The sequence below is a fragment of the Parus major genome, chromosome 1, assembly GCF_001522545.3.
Source record: "Parus major isolate Abel chromosome 1, Parus_major1.1, whole genome shotgun sequence".
In the NCBI taxonomy this organism is placed as follows: domain Eukaryota; kingdom Metazoa; phylum Chordata; class Aves; order Passeriformes; family Paridae; genus Parus; species Parus major.
Genome location: NC_031768.1, coordinates 59,734,640 through 59,758,132, shown reverse-complemented (window position 1 = coordinate 59,758,132; position 23,493 = coordinate 59,734,640). Strand labels below are relative to the sequence as shown.

At 37.6% G+C, this 23,493-nt stretch overlaps 2 protein-coding genes across 6 annotated transcripts in view; one reads left to right on the top strand and one right to left on the bottom strand.

Moving 5' to 3' along the window:
- Nucleotides 1-9,117, bottom strand: part of LACC1 (laccase domain containing 1) — a 20,311-nt gene extending 11,194 nt beyond the window's left edge. The window contains exons 1-6 of one of the 3 annotated variants that reach the window (XM_015640903.2): nt 7,844-9,114; nt 3,911-4,506; nt 3,157-3,338; nt 2,515-2,680; nt 1,743-1,968; nt 1,079-1,288 (exon numbers count right to left, since the gene is read on the bottom strand). In XM_015640903.2, the coding sequence (XP_015496389.1) occupies nt 1,114-1,288; nt 1,743-1,968; nt 2,515-2,680; nt 3,157-3,338; nt 3,911-4,478 (1,317 nt within the window). In that variant the 5' untranslated portion in view covers nt 4,479-4,506; nt 7,844-9,114 and the 3' untranslated portion in view covers nt 1,079-1,113. Of the gene's footprint in view, nt 1-180; nt 1,289-1,742; nt 1,969-2,514; nt 2,681-3,156; nt 3,339-3,910; nt 4,507-7,843 lie in introns of those variants that run through there. The other 2 variants (XM_019008298.2, XM_019008297.2) reach the window with 2 other exon arrangements.
- A 754-nt stretch (nt 9,118-9,871) lies between these two features.
- CCDC122 (coiled-coil domain containing 122) lies at nt 9,872-19,346 on the top strand. 3 transcript variants are annotated; one of them, XM_015640928.2, is made up of 5 exons: nt 9,872-10,103; nt 10,377-10,509; nt 12,145-12,543; nt 13,649-13,765; nt 17,038-19,346. In XM_015640928.2, the coding sequence occupies exons 2-5, from the start codon at nt 10,396-10,398 to the stop codon at nt 17,197-17,199; spliced, it is 792 nt and encodes a 263-aa protein (XP_015496414.1). In that variant the 5' UTR covers nt 9,872-10,103; nt 10,377-10,395; the 3' UTR covers nt 17,200-19,346. The 3 variants fall into 3 exon arrangements, with proteins under 3 accessions (XP_015496414.1, XP_033370511.1, XP_033370519.1); XM_033514620.1 differs by having other exon boundaries at nt 9,872-10,509; XM_033514628.1 differs by lacking the exons at nt 9,872-10,103; nt 10,377-10,509 and adding an exon at nt 10,518-11,997.
- The last annotated feature ends 4,147 nt before the right edge of the window (nt 19,347-23,493 follow it).

The following is a 23,493-nucleotide window of genomic DNA, read 5'->3' as shown; positions in this document are numbered from 1 at the left end:
TGACCTCTAGTGGGCAGAGCGGTCAGACCAGAGAAAGCTCACAGAATCCAAAATAGAAAGTACGTCATGCGAGCCGCTGGCCCAAGGCTTGTGCTTGGCAGCTCTTCAAGCCGCAATTAGCACAGCTTTACTGTTAGCAATCCTTCGCTGTCTGCGCGTCAGAAAACATCACGTCTATTGTAAAATCTAGAGGCACTTTTTTTTTTATGGTCAAAAGCAAACAGTGCACACTTAGTGCAAAGTAAGCACTTTGCTCAGTAAGACACATAAATCCAGCTATTGGTCAGTAAAATTAACTTGGGATAAATTAATGGAACTTTTTAGATATTTAGTGAAAAACTTGGCATTGTTGAGACTATCAATGACATTATCGAAGCACCACTGTTTAAAGAAAAGAAAAGTCCTAAGGAGACTTGGACATACACATCATAAATTAAGGGTTTTAGTCCTACTTTTCCTATAACCAAAAATTACAGAATGGTGAGAGTTCATATATTTTCAATGTTTGCCCCAAAGGAGCCTGCTTGCTTCTCACTTTCAAGTTATTTTCCATAGGACAAGTCCTTTAAATGTTTTGGAGTTCTTTAAACTAATCCAAAGAAGAAAATTTATCCCGTGCACAAAATTTTGTAAGGCTTCAGCTGAAACTATCAAAGTTGGGTATCTCAAACAGGTAACGTGCAATACTGGCTTCCCTTCCTGTATTAGCAATGTCATACATAGTGACATTCAGCAGTTTCAACCAGAAACTAATGAAGACTGGCGTTTTTTTGGGCTTCCACCACCTTAAGATGGTGAGGATTCTGGAAAATTTTTGGTCAAGGAGAATCCATAAACTTCGAGCTTGTATCTGGGTCTTATAGAAGGATTTTGCCACTAGTGTGGGTTGTCCTTGTTTTCTTTGCTTCACACAAGAATTGTTGTCCCCACACCACAGGTACTTATTCTTGTTTCAGAAGGTCAAGGAAAGAAATAAGCAGGAGAATCTCAAGACCCATGGATTCCCTACTGCAAATCTGTGAAAGGAGGAAAAACTACTATGAGGAGAGCAGGATGCCAGACAATGCAGCAGACTTACTATCTAAATGCTGTTCTAGAGAAAGAGACGCTTTCTCAGTCTTTGATTGATATGAAGCCAATCTGTGTCCCAAAGTTATTGCCATCACGAAAGTGAGAGTAAAATTTATCAGGGTGGCATGCAGTACAGAAAGTGATGTTTTGGTTCTGGTCTGTGATAGAGTCATCTTGGATGTTCTCAGGAAGAATCCCACCTCTCTCAAGAAGAATCCTGAAAAAAAAAAAAAAAGAGAAACAGAAAATATTATTTTCTGTACATACATTCCATAAGGCACTATCGTTAAGGCAAAACCTCAAGTACCAACTGAAAAAACCAAACTGTGCCAATATTGTGACTGGGGCTTTCATTTGCTTTTTCTGTTTCTTTCTTTGAGTATTAGACTAAAAAAATTATTCTCCTGTTACCCGTAAAATCACATTAAATTTGAGCTTTTGTCTGTAATTCATAAACTAACAATACATAACAGTATAACAATAAAATAATATCTGAAATCCAGCAAAACTGAGCAAATACCATTCATTCAAAAGTATCCTTTCTTGATCTGCAAAGATCTAGAGAGTACTTTGTTGAGAATCCTCACCATATTAGGGCTGAATAATACAGTATCAAAATAATTATTGATAATGAATGTGGAATTAGTCGTTTTCTCCCTCAGGAGGCCTACCTTGTTGCTCTTCTGATATCAATATAAGGACTTGCAGAGTCAAATAGTCTCACACACTTTGGATCAATTCTGTGAAATTCTTTTGCTGATTCATGAGGAAGTTTATAGCAGCAAGGTCCCACAGATGGGCCCAGCACCACAAGGATATCTTTCACGTTACAGCCATATTCAGATACCATAGCATTCACTGTGGCCATAGACACTCCTAACAATGTGCCTTTCCATCCTGTGAGAAATGAGAGGTTGAAAAAAATTGGTATACATTTTCTTTTTAATTTTCTAGCACCTAAAAATATATGCAATTATTAAAGGTATAAATTAGGAAATGCATTTACATCTAAAATTAAATAATTATATCTCATAATAAATTAGCTTAGAACTTGCCCTCTCCCCCCGCCCCCCATCCCAAACATACAGATTAACAGCAATCAGTTTTCTAATATAATTTTGTGAAGATGAAAACTACAGAGAATTCCAGAGTTCTTTTTCCCAAGTGTCCTGGTTTGGGCAATTATAGCACAACTCACAGCTCCTCTGTGCTTGAACCATTTAAGTGGGAATACAATATAAATAAATCAGAAATATATTTTTATAATATGGTCCAAGTGTTTTAATGTTGTTTTTAGGGGGGAAAAAAACCCCAGGCTCAAGCTAGAGATATTATCATTGTTTGGAACAGATAGAAGAAAGCCCAGCTTTGGGTTCTCATATCTCAGTTTGAGTCCCAGGAAACCTGTGCATTGCACAAGGGAGTGCAATTTGCAATTCCTACCAGAATGAGCAGCACCACAGGCTTTTCTGACAGGATCAGCAAACAGCACGGGTATGCAGTCAGCACCTGGAGCTGCCAGTGTGACACCCTTCTGATTCGTAACTATTCCATCATAGTTGTCAGGCTCTGTCTTTCCCATAATACACACAGCATTAGCATGATCAACCTGTCAAAACAAAACCAGAATGTGGACAGTGACATGGCTGCAAAACAACTGAGCTCTGACTAGTACCAGGTTTTTTTTTGACATGAAATACTCTTCTGCACTGACTACGCATGGAAATCAGGTGCTCACTTGTTCAGATGCCATGCAGATGTATCAGTAGAAAGCCACTAAAGAAGCTATGGTGTATTTTTCCTTTAGGAGAAAATGCTCTGATCATTTATCTGATTATCCTACTTTGTGATAAGTTAAATATTAGAACAGACTTGGAAGAATCAGTGCTGCTTCTCCATATTGTGCCAAATGGCTGATAGTTTGGATGGCTATTCTCCCAGATAAGATGCCAGCGTAAATGTTTTAATTGTCCTGCTTATCACAAGTTATTGTTGACAAAGATAAGAATAATGCCTACAATTTAGCCAGTGATACATGAAGGAATATCTGAGCCATTTACTTGAATCCATTGTTTTGTATGATACCTTGACTCTGTGAAAAGCCTCTGGGTTAAATCCAGCAACATTAGCTAGCCGGCGGAGATTTTCTTTAACAACAACTTGTGGATCCCTCCTCTTGGAGCTGCTGAAGAGATTGCAGGAGCTTAGAGTTGGTATATAGGAGATCCCTCCTGTCCTTGTGGTGAACCCATGTAAGAAAATATCATCTGGCAAGGCAAGAAGACACAACAAACAACTGCTTTCAAAACAAGATCAAACCAGCTGTTACATGGGTTTATACTGAAGAGGTATGGAATCAGCCAGTCAAGTAGAGAACTGCTTTACCTTGGATTTATCTGTGGCATTTAAATATAAGGATTCCTAATTTCCTTCTTGCTCATAATCATGCCACAGTAGGGACACTGAGACATCAGGCATGTCTGTGGCTGCAGACCAGCAGAAACTCTTATCCTGCCTTTCCAAATTATGATGGTAACTCTCGAAATGTGTAATTCCTACGCAGACAGGAGAAGATTTTATGGTCTGCCCTCACTAAACCCAGGACTGTCTTTCCTCGGATCATGCTTAGGCCTGAACAGTCTTGTCAGCCTTTTGCTGTATTTCTATTGACACTTCTTCCTCTTATACGCATTATACACTATTACAACATCATATAGAGTTATTTGATCCCTGAAGGCATTTCCAAATCTTACCCATTTTGCAACTCCCTTGAAGAAGTATGCTTGGTAAGTCTCTGTTAAAAACTCTGTTAAGAACTATTATCTGGAACTCTCTTTACCTGGGATCAGGGAAGATCTGAGGATGGTGAGCTCCCCTTTCAGACTTGGCAGGCTTTCCAAGTACATCTGAATCTCACTGTGGATGAGTGCGACATTCTGTGAAGGAAGTGTTTGCCCTTCATGCTGATGTTCAGATAGCTGCAGGTTTTCACAGTCAGATACCACCTGTAAATCCTCAAATTCAAACTGGTAGACTGCTGTAAAGAGATGGTCTATATATACTTTCATTAAGTCTTTTCTTAAGGTAGGGAGAATAACTTTAATGATGCTCAGGTCATTTTCATCCAGTCTCTGTTTGACGGTGTACAAAGCAGCAGCTGTAGTCTGAGCACATACCACCTCCAGTCTCCTCTTCAGACTCTGAAAACTTCTGAGAGCTGAAAGCAAGAACTCTTGCTCACCTTTCCTTTCACTCCCCTGCCTCTGGCAACACATGACATAAACACATGGGGCATGGATGGCAGAACATTTCTCAATAGCTTCCAGAGTGTTGTGTAGTAATCCTTGGATGTTGTTTTGCAAGTTGGCTGGGAGGCTGAACATATCTATCAGTACTGCTTCCACCATATTCCAGGATATTTAAAGGTTTCTTCAGCTGTCAAGTAGTAACAAAACATGAAAAACAAACAAAAATCAAGAACGGCACTGTTAGTCTGAACACAGAATCATTTAATTCAGGCATAATGTGTAGAGAAGGTACATAGCAGTTAATTACTGACTTAGACTTTCCCAGCTGCATCAAAAGAAATTCCAACAAAAGAAAACTATCAGAAATGTATTTATTTAATTATAAAGATAACAAATTATATTTGTTATAATTATTAATTAATTATTAATGATGTGTTTATTTAAGTGTTTAGGTATTTCCCTACCACCCCACCTACCTCAGGTCTTTCCCAGGTCAGGGATGATGAAAGGCTGGTACATAAAATTAGATATATTGAATCAATTAACCCTCATTAGCTTAATGGATCTTCTTGACATGATTAAAGGTCTGTCCTCCAGCTTCCATGATGCAAACAAATACAGAGGTCCCTTAGCTTCCTGAGACTAGAGGAGTTTCTGTAACATTTTCTTTGGAGGTGTTTAACATACTTATGGCTGAGGTGGAGCTCACCTCTGCTACCCCTCCTGGTTGTAGGGTACTGAGCTGTGAGGGCAATAACATTTTTTCCCCCAGGCCTTCACAAGACCTTTTGTATTTCTCCCTTTTGCATTTCTCCCTTTTGCATTTCCAAAAGCATTGACTTGCTAATTTCTGATTTCTGTGTGAAGGGGCACATGACAATAGTTCTTCTTTTCAGCATGCACAAGAAATCAGTAGTGGTTACTGAAACTTTTACCTAGTAGTGAAAGAAGTACTTGGAACTAAATTAAAGCAATAGAATACTGTGCACAACTTCCTGACTCAGCTTTTTCACTCTGCTAGCTGCACTCTGCTCTGAAATCAAGATGTGTTAAGCTTATGCAGTATCATCCTATCATTCACATTTTGTCTTGTGGCCCATGTTGTAATTCCAGTTTTGGTGGTTAGTTTTTTCACTTTTCTGAACTTTGTTGATCCAAGCCTGCCTAGGCCTACCTGTGGAAACTTGTCAATCCATCTTTTCCTCTCTCTGTTGCTATAAGGGCCTATTTGACATATCCTCTCAGAAGCGTCTCACTTTCTTTTCTCTCTCTCTCTCTGATAATCCTTCTGTTTCCAGTGCAGGCATCCACAGGTCTGGAACAAAAGGCTAGATCCCTCTGCTTTGGGAACCTCAAAGACACCTACTTAGATTTCAACTGTGCTTGATCTAGGAGAAATACATGCACCTTTACCAATAGTTGTAAGATCCCATAATAATTCAGAGTATTCTTAAACACCTCTTTTTTTTTTTTTTTTAAGCAACAGATTGTGCATAAATATTAATTCACTTGTAGGAAAATTCATATCTTTGTAAGAACAGAGAACCTGAGAATCTTTTAAGTCTTTGAAATCAATGCTCTGCTGCCAGAGCCAACCACACCAAATAACGTCTGGCACAATTTTCCTGCCCCCAGATCTCATTCTCCTGTAACCACATGAATGTTCTGGCTTTACATCACTTCATTATCCTGCAGAAATACTTCTTCTGTGTGTACTTGAGGCCTATCATTATGGTAGGTGTGATATACTCCTTGGCATTTTATGGCAGTCAGTGGATTTCCAGAGTTTCTCCACTGAAATGAGAGGTCAAAGACCTTTGTGGTTTTAAAGGACAGATTATTTAGAGAAGGTTTTACAGAAAACATTCTGTATTTTCTTCATTGTTCTTTCCCCCAGACTGGAAGAAAAATAATCCTGACTGAAAATGATGTTTTCCTTTCTCCGAATTGAACACTTACAAAGTTTAATTAGTGACTATCAAAACAAGTGAGCTGAAAATATCAAAATGTGATAGCAGATAAAAACAACTGCCAAGGAATTTATGACTTTTGATTTTTCTCAGAGTATTATTTATGCACAGCTGATAATGGATTTTAGAGGAAAGAGCTTGCTAAGAAAACAGTGCTGAAACAGACTCATGCCAAAAACCACGACTTGGGAAATCGTAGTGTTTCCTTCCCTACCCTGACACTCTCTGTGGGAGGCCTGTCTGAGTGACATGATCCCAATTTAAGATATAGCTAATAGTCCCAGGAAAGACAGTACAACAGAGGGGTGTAGTGCAAAAACAGATTATTGCTCCACTTCAGGTATGTCAATAGGGAAGGTAAATAGAGTTCATTGCTATCCTCGCACTTACCCAGAAAAATGCCACCAAGGGAAGGGTGGAAGGAAAGTGTTTGATGAGAGAGAGGTAATTGCCTACGTTGTTATAAAGTTGTGTATGCACTGCAAAAAATCCAGACGGGCAATTACTGGGATGTGCACATATGAACAATGGGGCTGATTCACCCTCGTATCCTTCCAGCTTTGCATCACAGAGTCCTAGTGAGGACAGTGGTGTCAGAATAAATTTGCTTACAACCATAGCAAAACTGATTCCTTTCTAAGTCACTCCAAAAAAAACCCTTCTCAAAACACATGCTTGCCAAGCACGGCAACGATTTAGCTTATGGGAGATGTATTCCTGCTTATTTGGGTTTTAATTAACATGCTTTACAGTCACAGTGTCCCATTGAAGCCACATCCAAAGAAGTAAGTACATTTATTAAGGAGCTGATAATTTTGATACACAATTCAAGACAAATACTTGCACAAACTTGAAGCCAAGGGCACCAAGTTAACTGTTTTCTCACTCCCTGAAACTGACAATACAAACATTTGGAGGGTAAGAGACTTTTTTGCACAGATATCAAGAAAAGTAGATCAAAGAAAACGATGAATAACGATATGAGAAGTGAGGAAGGTAACAAGAGCAAAAAGTAGAAAAGCAAAGTGAATACAAAAAAAGAACAAGGAAGGAAATAAAACCAGGCTGCAGAGAAGAGACAGCCCAGGGTAAAAAAGAGATGCAAAAAAGCAATTTTCAAGAACCCCAGAGATCTAATTCTAAAAGTTCACTGTTGGCCAAGACAAGATTGCTGACAATTTCCTGCATCTTTGAATCCTGCTGGTCATCTTATATTAGTAGAGAAACTGAGAGAACAGACATAAATTTTTTAAAATTAAAATGGCAGGAGATATTTAACATCTGCCAGAGAGAGATGCCCTGAGAAAGAAAACAGGTCATTGAAGAGGCCCAAATGAACAGAGATAACAGCACATGTGTAATATTTCAAAAGAGCAAACAAAAAAAAGAAAATACAAAAACCAGGAGGAAAAAGAAATACATTTAAGCCTCCTAAACTGGATTAAAATAAAACATTCTTCCTCTTTTTAGGCAAGGTTGAAGAAACAGAAATCACCCCATACAATGAAAATACTGAAGCGCACACAGTTTTCATAAACACAGGAGTTTACTTACACAGGTGGACAATCCTATTAAATTCTGAAAGGTACCATCTGAGATAAAATACGCAGACATTTCCAGCTTTATATATCTCACTTCTTTCAATCTGGGAGCTGATTTGTACAAGCTGGAAATTCCTACGCTGTGTAAGGCTGCAGTGGGAACCTGTATTTCTTCTTTTTTGACGGGACCCTGCTTTGCTGCTGGTTACACCGGAAAGAACAAACTGTACCGCAAGGCACCAACATGATTAACAAGTGCCTGGGGAGGGCTGGACGCGGAAGCTGCGTTAACCCTGCTGTGATCACACCTTCTGCTGCACCAGCTTTGCACAACCGCAAACCAACTCCCAGACACACGGCACAGCCAAGCAGGACAACCCCACAAAGAAGTTAAAGGAAAACTTGTGCAGAGCGAAGGAGTTTCCTTTTCTGAGCTGTAGCTGCATGTTCCACTGAAGAATTTGGCAGCCAGTCATAAAAAAGTATATTCTGGACCTAGACAGAGAGGTTGCACAATGTCAGCTTTTGGGGCCACAGGCCTCAAATGAGGACGGCAATTTCTCCTTGCAGCAGTCGGGAATTTCACACAGCTTAGTGAAAAGGTCATAATCGTTGACAGGATGACACAAAGGTTAAAAGGTAAGCAAGGAAATGAGGGATTTATATCAGGCTTTGTGCAAGAATCAAATGATAATTAATACGTTTCCTCAGCTGTGTTAAAATCATAGTCATGACTGTTAAGTATATGACAATAGAAGAAAGGGGTTAGAAAAAAAGGACAGTAATTTTTAATGGACAGAGGAATTAATAAAGTCTGATTTCCCATAAATTGCTGTCTCCTGTTCCTCCTTTCCCTGCAACCACAGTAAACCTACATTTCTGCCAGGTCCAAAACACATATGGTGAGTACTCTGCCATTACCCGTCCTGCCATTCCCATCAGCATGTGCTGGACAGGGGGATGAGAGCTGAATCCTGGTTCTCCCTCCAGAAGGGAATTGATGAGGTGACCTTGCCCTTCCTTACCCAGACATCTCTTTTCCAGAAGCTTGCAGAAATCGGTCATCTCTGAGGCTTTCCGCCCCACTGCCAAATGTGACCGAGTTAGGTCATTAAAAATTAACAGGAGAAAAACCAATGCAATCATTTTCTTTCCTTCAGCCAGACTAAGGAAGTAAAATTAATTACTGGTGTTATTTTTGGTGCAGAATGCTGAGAAAGAAAAGGTCAGAAAATATTCAGGGTGCAAAACAATATTGAAAAATGACAAACTGACATCTCCGGAATGAAATATTATATTCAGCTTATGCCACTTCAGAAAAGGGATGAAATAAATAGGTCATATGCAGAGATGAGCAATTAGTTTGTAAAATAGTTGTTACAAAGTTATATATATATTTTATATTTATTTATGTAAGTTTCTTATTGTTATATATATTATATATAATATGTATTATATATTATAATATACATATTATTATATATATTATATATAATAATTATATAATATATATAAACTTAAGTTGCTTAACATAACCTATAATATTTATATTTTTAAGTTAAATATGTTATAAAAATATGAAAAATACGAAAAATACAAAATAGGTAAATTTAAAAACTGAATTATGAAAATACTGTGAGTTAGGGTTCAAATTCCCAAGAATTTCGTGGAGGGGTAAAAGCTGGCCAGAGGCAAGTCCATGGCTACAGAGCAGGGCACGGCACAGGCCAGAAGAAACTGGGCCACATCTCTTCTCCTTTGTAACGCAGTGGTTCTCGGGAAAACTTGATGTTCTGTGCACAGCAGATGATGGCAGCAAGTGCAGTCCAATACACTGAATGGGATAACTCGGGAACCTGGGAGCACAGGGAGCGGAGCAGGCTGGCCTCAAGCACGGGCGAGCCGGGAGGCACCACCGCCACGGGTGGTGAAACAGCCACGCGTTTCCTAAGGGATCCCTCCCGCCGCCTTCCCTCCGCCTCCCGCCGGGGCCGGCCCTTCTCCCGGCGGGCTCGGCCCTTCTCCCGGCGGGCTCGGCCCCTCTCCCGGCGGGATCGGCCCTTCTCCCGGCGGGATCGGCCCCTCTCCCGGCGGGATCGGGCCCTCTCCCAGCGGGATCGGCTCCTCTCCTGGCTCCCCGTGGCCCTGGGCTCCCGCAGGCCCTGGGCCGGCGCGGCCCGGAGGGCGCTGCAGGGGCCGTGTGGCGGCCGCGGCAGGGCGGGTATTCGGGTGCAGGCGAGAGCACGGCCTCTGGCATTTCAGACACTCTAAGGGTACTCTTAAAAGTTACGGCTGTGCTCACAAACTGAGGATCTGTTCTGCAGGGAAGCCGGGAGAACAGCCGCAGTAGTTAATGAGATTCTGCAGGAAAGTGTTCTAATTCTCAGTGATTAGCTTTGAGTAACCTGTTCTTGCTAATTAAATATGAACCAGATGAAATTAATATATCCATCTGCAATCTCATGGGGCAGCCCTCAATATTGTTTTGTCTACAAGAACTAAATGGAACGGAGATAAAACAGTTAATCTTTTTTCTATCCCTCCAGTTCTTCGCTTCAGCCTGAAATGGCCAAGCAAAATTCCCCATCACTAGCTGAGGTTGTGAAGCAAGTTGCAAAGCAGCAGCAGTCACAGGTGTCAGATATAGAAAAAAGCAAAACAGTGCTTTTCCAGTTGCAGGTAATGAACCTTATTTAGAGTAGTTTAATCAATTATTTTTCATTAGATGAAGTATTTCCTTGAACAAGAGAAGCTGATGGTACTTATAGGGTGAGTGCATTTAAGTGTAAGGCAGCTATTCTGTTCATGTGTGTGGCATTTAGGCTCAGCCAAAACTCTGGATGTGTATTGTTGTTTGTAAGGCCACAACACAGCTAAGTCTTCATTACAGCAAGTGAAACATTGGTTTGTTACTTGGAAAAACATACCTAAAAGTACAGAGCTGAGCCCACAAAGCAAATCCACAGCAACTAAATGCAAAGTTAGAACCTTTTGAATTTCTTTTTAATCATAATTTCCTAAGAAGCTAGGGGGGGAAGTGGGGTAAGTATGTTAAAACTTTTTTTTCTTTTAGATTTTCACCACAATATATATATTTTTTTTTTCCCAGGTTTTTTTTTTGGTTTGTTTTTTTTTTTTTTTACTAAATTTCCCCCCCCCTTGTGTTTGAAGTGAGTATCCTAAATAGTCATTAAATATTGGTATTATTTAGTACTATACTGTAGAACACGGGATATGCGTAGTTTTTGTGAAGACTCTGTGATAATTTCTTTTTAATTAAGCTTTCAATTATTATTTAACCTTCAAGATCAAATTTCTATTGAGAAATTTACTTTTAAGTCTGAGAAAAGATTATTCCAGATGACATTTTTGAGCACGGAAGAATGCAAATGGAAATAGTAGAGTTCCAATTATAACATCTGTGCATAGCTCTACAACTGAAATAATTGATATTTGAAATTTTGCACAAAGATAATATTTCTGAAGTAGCAGTGATATTTTGTGGTTTTTAGGAATATCACTAGACTGGCCACAGTCTACAAAGACTCTTTTTACAAAAGATTCTTTTGTCCTGTTCCCCATCATGCTGATAATGCTGCAACAATAATTTGCGATCAAACAATTTAAAAATGTATCCGTTTTAAAAAAGACCTACAGAACTTTAAAGCCCTAGGTAATTACAAGTCGTTATCAACCTTGATGATTCTGTGGTTTCTTATGATGGTTTGAAGTACTTCTTCCTGGTTTTGTTCACTTCTCGTCAGTGAGATAATGTTGAGGCCTTTTTAATGCTAGATACATATTTCTTACAGGGTTGAAAGTAGCTGTGATTAATTCAACTCTCAGCTACTAGTGTGATGAAGTCAGGATTAGAAACTTCAGTTGAACAGTCAAGCTCCATCACCTGACACACCCCTCTATGTGTTTGCGTGGGTTTGCAAGGGATTTTTGGCATCCTTAGTTATTTTTAGTCTGATTAGGACTTAACCAGCTCTAAGCAAACATTAGAATTAGGTTTGATCTTCCATGTCCTGTATATCTTGCAACTGTGAGGAACTTAAAAGTGAGTTCAAAGATATCTTATTTAATATTTTAGACTCAATCTAAGGGGAGAAGACTAAGATGGTGTTCTTACATTGTGCCTCTAAGATGGTGATATTAAGAAATGTAAGTCTAATTATCTTCCGTTCAAACCACATTAAACAAGTGAAATAAAAGACTGTTGAATAAATATAAATTTCAATGTTTAACTAGACATTTCATATCTTCTTCCAAAAAACAAACCTCTTAAATGAACACTGAAATATTTTACAGGCAAAGTATCAGGAACTAGAAAAAGAAATTAATTCTATTCTGTTGGAAACAAAGACAACAGAAAGGGAAATACATCTGCAAAATGATGCCATAGAAGTGACAAAATATCAGTGTGAAAATCTGGAGGCCCAAGTCAGAGCCCTGTATTCTGAAAATTTAAAATTGAGGTGTGATGCAGAAACAGTACAAGAGGAGTTTGAGATGATACTTGCAAGAAATAATGAATATCGGGAAAAAATAAAGGATCATAAACATCTGTTTTGGGAGATGGAAAGTAAATTGCCAGTTATGATTGAACTTGCTAAAAAGAAAGCAGTTGTGGAAGAATTAAAGGCAAAAAAAGAGGAGTTAATATGTGATCTCCAGAGTCCAGAAGGATCTGTTATGAAACAAGTGCAGGTACTATATTTCCTTTTTGATTCTTTCCTTTTATGTGAAATAATTTTGACATAGTTCATATAATATGATTGTTTTGTCTAATAAGTTTATGGTTCATTAGAGATTGACTGCAAGAGAATATAAGTAATTCAAAATGCTGCATCAATTGGAGAAATTTTTACTTCAGTATGCAGTGAAAATTATCAGTATTGTTATCTGTGTAATATTGTAAAAAAAAAAGGTTTGTACTGTGTGATCGAATGAACTCAAATATGAAAATATTACAGAGCTGTAAATTAAGCTTTATCTTTGGATAAACTTATATGGACGCTTTTCAGAATTCTGTGGAAGACTGTCATATTGTTACATTTTTCAGGTGAGAACACAATATTCTTTAAACTGCTGTCAACAAAATAAATTTTGGCTGTTTGCTAACAGGAGGTAGATTTGATGAGATGGTGATAGAAATAAGAGAGGAAAAATATGTTTGGCATCCTAATCTAACACTTTGGATTTACTTTACCCAATTGAAATTTTTATTAATAACAACTACACAGAAATTTTTCACCATGTAATTTTGCCAATATATGGACAAATACAAGTATGAAGTTGAAATGGGATCACAGATTTCAACTTTGATGTAACTTGCATTATTGAAAATGTGATGGTACTCTATTAATGTAAATTGATGAAAATTTGTTTGTACAACAGATCTTTCAATACTGAAGGATTAATTAACATTGTATTTTCCTTTGAGAAAGAAAAATATATCTCAAATATTATGTAAAATATTCTTCCATTTTGCAGTTAATTACATTTTAAATAAAGACCACCGAAATGAGCTCAAAGTCCTGTGTTGTAGTATTCATATTTCAGCTCAAGAGTATATATTCTTACATGTGTAAAACAATGTGATAAAATATTTAATAGTTATTTTTTAACTACCCATCCTAAATTATCATCTTAATTAGTGTTAATAGGTTTTATTGTGAAGCTGTTTATTATAGACCTTTATCTCATCTCTATTAACTGAGACTGTTAAAATGAGACCATTTTAATAAGTGTATTGGATGAACTGTACAATCTTTCAAGGAGTGGATTTCTGTATCTTGACTTACATCTGCAGGAAGAAATCACACTGTTAAAAAGCGAAATCACAACATTGAAAGATTTCATCAACAAAAAAAGAGATCTGCTGGAGGAAGAGAATAAAAAGCATGCTAAGCTTAGAAAAGAAATTGAGGTGAGTCATTGGAATAAAATTTAATTGCAGTTCTCCTGACAGAATGTAGATAATGCAAATGAAGTTTGAAGTACTTTATACACCCTTGCTGGCTATACATTATTCAAATATATGCAGTAATGATGCCATTGTAAATTCTGGGTACTGATAGTCTTTCTAAAATTCAGAGCTTAATTGTGAAGAACATTTCTTTTCTGAAGTCTTTTGAGAAAGAGTTAATCTGTGAACTTCTGGACTGATTCCTGGAAAAAGAAGAGGTCACTGAATGGTGTAAAGCAAATGCACATTTTAAAATTTCTGTAATACTTCTGAAATACTTTACATTTCACTGCTGACTTGATTATTCATGACTTGATAACTCATCAATGGAAGAATCAAATGCACCAGGAAAATGGACTTCCCATGAGTCTCCCTAATTTGAACTGACATTAAATTAGGAATAACACAGCAGCTCCTAATTAGCTGACAAGATAAAATTCTGATCAATAGTTAAAACCTTCTCTTTTAAATAATTTAACTATATTTTCTGTTTTGTTCCTTACTAAAATACCAATACTGTATGATTAGATAATTTTTAATTTGGAAGTTTCATACCATTTATCTTGTCAGTTCAAATAAATACCACAAAGTTTAATGAGCAAAGCTTAATAATATAAAGATTAACTGATCTAAGGTTAGGTCTATTGCCAATTGTAAAATGTAGGAGGAAGAAAGAATTATTTTTTTCATGTGACAGAGAATAGAGAGAATTTTTAACCTGAAATGTAAAATACAGCTGCTTTAGAATAGGTCTGCTTATCAGCATTTGAGAAAATATTTTATTACCAAGGCAACATCCTCCTAAGAAAATTCTCTAAACCAAAAGCTAAATCAGGTAGCCTAAAAATAATGTTCTGTTCTGCTATTGAAATCAATTTAATTAAATAGTTAACCTTCACTTTTGTTCTTCAGTTTTTTTGGGTTATATGTTCATTTTGTCTCAGAAGGTAGCAGGTTCAAACCCAAAACCTTTCAGGGTATTATTTTCTATTAAGAACTCTCCTGAAAACAGTCCAGTTTTTAATATAAGAACTGACAGCGGATAGACAGAAATATTTATACCCAGTAGTCCTCAGCACAATTTGGGGAAGAATACTCAAGCACAGGAATAAAATGAGATACCAGGCACATGGCTGAGGTTTTACTGAGCTGCAGCTAGGGACTGCTGGCACCTGATGTAATTGTTTGGAGCATCCAAAGGAGGGCAGCTAAGATGGGCCTCGGGGAGGGGGGGGGGAAGCTGTATGAGAAGCATCTGAGGTCACTTGGTCTGTTCAGCCTGGAGGAGAATGAGTAGCGACCTCATTGCAGTTTCAAATTCCTTATGAGGGGAAGAGAAGGGGCAGGCACTGATGAGTGACAGGACCGAGGGAATGGCCTGACGTTGTGTCAGGTGGGGTTTAGGTTGGACATTAGGAAATGGTTCTCCACCCAGAGGGTGCTTGGGCACTGGAACAGGCTCCTCACGGAAGTGGTCACAGCACCGAGCCTGACAGAGTTCAGGGAGCATTTGGACAATGCTCTCAGAGACATGGTGTGACACTTGGGGATGTCCTGTCCAGGGCTGGGAGTTGAACTTGATGGTCCTGATAGGTCCCTTCCAGCTCAGCATATTCTGTAATTCTGTGACTCTTAAAGCAGCCTCTTTACTTACTGTCTTACTCTCTTTCCTGAGCACCAGCTCCATCACCCATTTCTTGAAAAGCAGATCCTGTTCCCAGCCTTGGACAGGGTTGTCAGCAAAAAATCAGGGTGGTTATCTGTGTAGGGTCAAGGCTTCAGTTATAAGGATAATTTAAGATATCCACAAATAATAGAAAATTTGTAATGTAAAAGCAATTAAAAAAACCCAACCCAAAAACTGTCTGTTCCCCTCCTGCTCTCTTTCCCCAGTGTCAGTGTGTGACTGTATTACTCTTGGCAGATGCTTGCCTATCTTGTCCTTAAATGACCCTGGTGGTGGAGATACCCTGAGTGCCCTGACAATTTTTTTCTAGTGTTTGACTTTCATGTACCAAAGATCCAATAAAAAACACAATGTTGTCCCTTCCCTGTCCCCAGTAAGCATATTAGTGCTCCCTCCCTCAGCAGATGGGACAGACTGTTCCCAATAATGATGCTAGAGATGCATTTCTAAAAAAAGCAGATAATATTGATCATAGATGTTTCAGTGTCATACAACGTAGGCCTAGTGATGCGGATGCCCCAAGCACTCGTTCAGATGAGTGAATCTGACAGCATCTCTCAAAAAGTTGCAATTATAGTGGAGAGTGAGGTAACATGAAGGAAGACAAGCCATCGCCAATAAAAGAAGGCAGTTAATTTATAGAGCACCACTGAGGCAGTTTCCTAGTTATTTGTGAAATTTAGGCAGCGAGATTTGCAGGAATCACTGACAGTGCTGTGATTCTGATGCAGCTGTACATCATCATGTGCATGTGAAATACAGTGTAATAATGCTTCAATAAGCAGACACAAGAGTAATTATACACTACCACTCATATGCCATTTAAACTAGGGTAAGTAAGCCCAAATTTCATTAAGGGAATGCCCATTATTTCCATTTTTATTGTAGCAAGTGTTTCATTCTTTTAACACTTCAGAATGCAAATTTTCAGAGGATTATCTGCAGCAGCCATTCTTCTCCACATAAGGCAGCAATGAGGGCAGAATTGACAGTCCTGCATTACCACAGTATTGCCTGTCTAAGAAGAATGTGCCATTTTAAGTGCAGTGCAGCTATAAAGGTGCTACTATAGCCATGAAGGTTACCTCATTTGTATTCCCATTGGTACCCAAACATGCTTGTCAAAGAATGAAAATTTCTTTCTCCCCTCTCATTCTAGATCCTTAAATCTTCCATGTGCAAAGCCATGCCAGAGCTGTGACATGCTGAGTCCTTGGGTGGTATTTACTTTGTTAAATTTTAGACATAGCAGAGCAGATATCCACAAAAAATTCCACACTTAAGGTCTTAGTAGGACATACCTTGTCTTTCCTTATTGGGAAAGTGAGGCATGATTCATGTCCTAAACCAGAACATCTGAAATAAGTCAGATGAATGGCTTCCTAGGTGCTTCTGTCTCCTTGGTAGATAAAAATAAACATGGAATGACTTGGTCAAATGTCAGAATACATACTTGGACAGAATTAGGTGAGCTGAAATCACCTCTGTAAATAGTTTTACTTGAATGAAATTTTGAAGTGATTTTTTTATTTATTTTTTTTTTTAGGTACAGAATAAAAGATATGATGCTATTTTAAAACGTTTGCATTGCCAACTGAACAAAGTCCATTCAAATAAAAGACAATGGCGCTGGAACATTCAGCAGTTGGAGAAGAAGGCCGCAGAACTAAGAAAGTGTCTTGGAGTAGCAGAGTTACAAAACATGTAACAAACTTAACAAAGCTAGAATGCACATAATCTTTTACAGGCAGGGGAGTTTTTTCTGGAAATGCTACAAATCTTAAATAGCCTGATAACTGAGTCAGGCCTTAGTGATTTCCTTCTTTTTAAAGTTTTTCTCACTTTCATTTTGTGGCCTAACTAATAACCACAATAATAATTGAGCTGTTCAGGAATAGGTGAACTATTCAGGAAGAAAGTTACTGACACTTCCAGGTGTTTTCAAAATATGTGTCAATTTTATCTATAAAGTTATTTGAAAGTCAACCAAACAAGATTTTGGGAGTTCCTGTGTATTTCATTTGGTCTCTGAAGGCTGGGATATATGCTGCTTTTCCTGCAGAAAAACTAATATTGGTATATATTTGCGCTCTTGAGAGACCAAAGTTTTTTTATCTTTTATCCACATCCCTTTTTATTGCAATTTTCTAAGGAACTCTGAAAGCTTTGATGGCCTGGATTTTGCTCTGTGGGAAACTCATCTAGAAAATGTTACAGTCTGCCAGGATGTTCTGGCATGGGGGACAAAGGGGCCAAAAGCTGTCCAGCTGTAAAAGACTTGGAACAAGTACATTCAGAACTGGACTTCAAGTACTTCAGACTGGACAAGTCTGACTTCAACTGGTCTAATAGATGTTAGCAAAGAGGAGTGAGTAGGTACCATCTCTGGACAGCTTTTAAAATGGAATAACACCCTCAAGAAACAGGAATGTGTTACAGATGATTGATGATAGAGGAATTTATTGTCTAGAGGGTTTTAACTAGTATCAGCCATCTACCATCTAAGTGAATTATCATCTAAGATGACTCAATGTAAATGACAACATATTAAAAATTCTTGTTAAAATAGTAGTGTACAGCAGCTATTTTCCTTTACTTTATTTTTTTTATTGCTTGGCACTTTAAGAATTTACAGTACTTTCCCTACTCTTACACTTAAGGCAGTGGTTCTGCTTGAATGTAACTTGTAATGTTTATCTGTTCTATGGAAGTAGCTTTTTATTTAAGGGCTTGTTTTAAATTATTTAGCTTTACCTTTACTCATTAATATAAAATGAAGACTTGACTGTTTACTGTGAAATATGTTAAACTGCTTGTATATTGTTATTTTACAAAAGCAAAGGTTAAAGTGTAGTACTATTATTACCTTCATATATTCATGTATATTTACATTTCCCTTAATATGTTATGTCACTTAATATAAAGTTATTTTAAGCAATATCTTGATTCATTAGGGCTCTTTCTCAACATTGTTTGTCTCTTAAGGCATTTTTGTTCAGTCTTTTTCCTTTGCAATAATATGAACCAGGCTGCTTTCATTAAAGCAATAAAGTAGTACTAGAAACCTCTATATCCTATGCTAGAGTAATATTATGTCCTGAATATTGAGTCTTATTGAGTATATAGCACAAAACTGTGACATTACAATTGTTGATCCATACACAGAGCAAAATAGCATCCATTTTATGCATGTGTCTTCTAGAAAGGGTCCTGATCTGAAAAGCTGGAGAATTTACTGTGTTATTGTTAGTTTCAGCAATTAACTCTCTTCTTTTATTTTGCATGGTTCCTAGTTTCAGTTTATTCATCCATCAAGTGAAAGGAGTCTATCAAGTACAATGATATAAGTAAAAATACTGATGTGCTGTTTTCTTGATGAGTTCAATAGTTCAAGCCTTCGAAAGCTATTGATTGTCAGATCTCACCAATAGCTTTAGCTAATGTATCCCCCAGAGTGGTACAACATCCAACATTTTCAGGGTTTTAAGATGATGTACCCTTAAGTATGCCTTTTACCACCGATATTATCTTGTTTTTATTTTTAGTTTATCATTATTTCTGCTACAGAACAATTAATGCATCAAAATATGTTTTTTGTCTTACTTCAGCTAAGTTCACTTTGACAGCTCTTACCATGGTCTAGTATCACAGTTTAGCCTTGCATTTATTACCTGCTAAAAACAACTATAACGAACAATCCAAACCTTCTAATGTAACAACAATATCACACCTTTGTTTTTCTTTCTGACCAATGAAGATGTTCATTATTACTTCCCTGGGAATTAGGTTGGTTTCTGTGTATCAGCACATGTACAGAATGACTCACATATCTCAAATAAATACCTTGGACTTACATCTTCCTTGTTCCTTTTCATAAATCTCAGTGATTTCCAATATCTCAAATGACTTCTATGATTCTTCGTACATTTTTTGAAATGGTTTAATATAATTTAACAGAGGTGCATACAAGGGCTGTATATAGTATTCCCTTTACTGCTACTTGTGGAAGAAATGTTCCTTTCTATACAAAAACTTTCCTATCATCCAAGATCTAAGTTGTCTTATACTCCTGGCTCTGTGCAAGAGACAATATTTTTGCCTACTGGGGAACTTGACCTCTTCATGGGATCTCAGCTACCAAAGGCATTTTTCTGCTTTTTCTTCAGTGTAAAACCTTATTTTTCAATATGCATACTTGAACTGTAGCTACATTTTGTGGTTAGAAAGCTGGAAGCTGAGATGTACTTTAATTTCCAAAGCTCCCTCCATTCATATGCACAGCTAAACCATACAACAGCTCCTCTCTGGCCTGCACAGATGAGTTTCTTGGTAAAACCAGGATGTGATTGGAAGGAATCACAAATGGCCAAGGATCTTTTTCATAGAGACTTCAGCTATTACCAGGGAATCCCCAGTAGCTACCAGAGTATTTGAGATGCAACTTAGTTCATTTAAATATGTATATTGAAAAAACAAATTTTATTACATGCAAACACTGATTGTTGTTGTCATCTCACATGACTATCCTAGTTAAATGTCACAATTATAATCTTTCCTTCCCCACAAACACATTGTTTGTGTGTTTAACTCAACTGCCTTAAACCGTGAATTTATTAATTTTTCATCTTGGAAACTTTGCCCTCAGTTTCCACCAGACTTCTGCTTTAGCCATGACTATACGCAAAATCTGTATTCAGTGCTAAAGAACACATTTTAGAGGATCAAAAACATTTTGCACACTTGCATTAAACAGAACTTTATTTAGCAAAGTACTTACATATTTTCCCTGGTGCAGCATCTCAAATTTATCATTCTGTGTTCAACAGAAAATAAATATAAGGAAGGTATAAACATTTTACTCGGGAATTACAGTTAATTAGGAGAAAACCTCATCTGGAGAGAAAAAGTCAGCTGAAACAAGGAAATATAAATTACTGCCTTCCCTAAATTATCAACATTCTGTACAACAAAAAAACAAACAAACAAACAACAACAAAAAAAAAAATAAAAATGATGTAGCCTTTTATAACAATGTCTACTTTCAACAAATCCTGGCAACCTGCTGAGGCATATTTTTCTTGGTACAACATTGAACAGTAGCAGTTTAATTTCGGGGCATTTTTTCCCCCTTAGCAAGCAAGCAAGCATGGTCAATAGGAGAATGGTTTATTATTTTTGGGAAATAACTTAGTGAATGAGCTTTGTATTCCTATTGCATGAAGCTCTCCCAGCTCCTGTTGGAGAACTGTGCTGCTAAACCCATATCAGTCATTTCTGAGGATGGGTGTGGGACTAAGGGAAGAATTTCTGGCTTCAGTCCTCTGCAGAGAATGACAAGAAGAGTGACTGCCCACTCTGAACAGTAAAACAGCAATGAGCAGTGGGTATGTAAATAACTAAGTGTGGGAAAACTTGCCACCCATGAGTCCTACCCACCACCTAGGAAAACTTTAAAGCACAGGAAACTGGATTTATTCCAACAATACAATGTCAACAAGTTGGAGAATACTGGGGGAACTCCACGCTTGACAGGGAAAATATACAGCTGTTGAATCACACATGGCAGGCAGCAAATGTACTGCTGTATGATAAAGAGAGGTATTTTCCCATGCTGTAGGCCAGTGTTCCACAGGAAACCCTTTCATGTGACTCAACAACCTCAGGTGCTGGAAGCAGAGGAAATGTGTCAGATAATGCAGACATACCTGCTAAAGTCACTGCTCTTATCAAGGCTGCATCAGATAAACAATAGAGGAACAGAACAACAGAGAAGGGAAGCAGGGTTGGGGATAGACACCAGTGCTGTGCTGCTTTGCCTCTCTAACAGTTTGCTTTGTCCCTCAGGAAAGTCACTTGCAGAACTGTGTGCATAAATGTGACAGTAAATGCACGATATTCTACTATAGTTCTTACATGATGATTCAGAGAAAAGGATGCTTCAGAGAAGAGGAATCATAACCACATCATGCACTCATGGTACATAATGCTGCTGAGGGTAGGGAAAAAAAATAATTTCAGAACTCTTAGCTGATTTTCTGAAATGCATTAATATATCATTACCAAAGTAATTGTTAGATCCTTTGTTAAAATGCAGCTGTAGCATGTAACTCTGAGTCATGTGGAAGCAGTGACTTTTTGAGGAACAGTCTTAAAAGTGTGGTGAGGCACTTGCACAGGTTGCCCATAGAGGTGGTGGGTGCCCCGTACCTGAAATATTTCAAGGTCAGGTTGGACTGGGCTTAGAGAAACCTGATCTAGTTGAAGATGTCCCAGCTCATTCCAGTGGGTGTTGGACTAGATGGTCTTTAAATATCCCTTCTATGTCAAACCATTCTATGATTCTATGAAAGCAAACAGAAGAGAGTTTTACTGTGTTACGAAAGAATTCTTGTTGAAAATGGTTGCTACAATACCAAGCAAAGGATAATACTCTGTATTGAACAGATATTTCTCCTGTTAGGAAACCACATGAATTCCTTCTACCTTTTTCAGTAGCTTTTTAATTTAAAATAGTTCAATATTTGTACAGAATTTAGTAAAATTCTCTCTAAATCTTTCCAAGAGCAGCAAGCTTCTTAATCTCTCGTTTTATTATAAATGTCATGTACCATTTATTCAATACTTATTGACTGAAACATAAAAGCTGTGATGTTTTTCTGTCATCTGCACGTTGTATTAATTAGTGCAATCTATCACTTTCAGTGATTTCAGCAAGGTTGGATAAAACGCAGCTGCTGCTTCCCCGCACTGGCACTGAAGTCCAATGCTTCCCTCCAGTGGTGAAATTTCTTCTTACATGGTAAAGGCGCCTTTCATCCTCCGCGTTTGAAGGTCAATCCTTATGGTGAGAAGCGTTAACATTTCTACAGAACATGATATATAATCCTAAATGCTATTTTTTTCCTAAAAGTGTGGGATAAAATGGAGATGGTGCACATTCCAACTTTTACAATAACTGGAGGATTCAATGTATTCATTCTTAATTTTTGATCTGCTTTTTAAAGAGGATTAAATTGGCAAATTTTCTCAGACCTTCTGTTTTAATATCAGTTATAATGCAAAGTCCACTACAAACAGAAGACATGCAATTATTTTCTTAAAAATAATTAAAAATACTTGGTTTTGTCTGCTAGAATTTTTTGCTTAGGTCACTATCTCCTTAGTAAAAATTATTCTGTTTAAAATCCTTGTCTTCCCATTCTTTGATAAAGAATATATTTCAGAATTATCAGATCAGGCTCACAGCTGACTAAAACTGATGACAGTTGATAGTTGCAGATTTACAAAATATTATGTAAGCCTGTGTTTTCAGGCTTCTTAAATAACTCTGCCTGGACTGAATCTTTTGGCCTGAAACTGCAGTTCTGTCTCAAGGTCAGTGTTCTGGAAAGCTGAAACATAAGGTATGAATGTCAGTGCTTGAGGCTCCCAATATACTTGACAAGAGAAAGGCATCCTGCAGCTGATTCAGCTCTTGCATGCCTTATGACAGAGCCTGGCTCTTCCCAGACACTTCAAAGGAATCCTACTGCAACTACTCTTAAATTAAAAGACTCAAATAAATACCTATTTCATGTGATATAAACCCAGAAAAAAGCACAGACAGTCTTTTGTTTACACATATTTAAAGGTTTGTTTTATGGCTGCTTGCTGTGGAGAAAATGACAGCTTTGGCAGGGGATTTTAAGGGGAGAAGGAGGACAGTTTCAGGATAACAATCATATAATGACTGACTTTTAGAATTTTTCTCTTTTTGAGTATTGGCACAGAATTCTAATCTATTGAATCCTGATTTGATAATATTCCTATAAAATTTACACTAATAGACCAGTGGCCTTCTCAATCCCCTTGGATAAAAGCTATCTGAGGCTCGTGATTAAAATTTTATCCTCAGGCTTTGTCATTTCTGTCATATTTACTAAAGGATTGGAATGCCCTGCCTCAGGTGCAGTACTAATACATTATCTACCTTTTGTGCATCTCTATTAAAATTATTAACATC

Excerpts from the sequence above, each read along its gene's own strand:
- CCDC122 (XM_015640928.2), top strand. The coding sequence starts at position 10,396 with ATGGCCAAGCAAAATTCCCCATCACTAGCTGAGGTTGTGAAGCAAGTT. Across the intron at positions 10,510-12,144 it reads CAGTGCTTTTCCAGTTGCAG|GCAAAGTATCAGGAACTAGA; the intron begins GTAATGAACCTT and ends AATATTTTACAG. Across the intron at positions 12,544-13,648 it reads CTGTTATGAAACAAGTGCAG|GAAGAAATCACACTGTTAAA; the intron begins GTACTATATTTC and ends TTACATCTGCAG.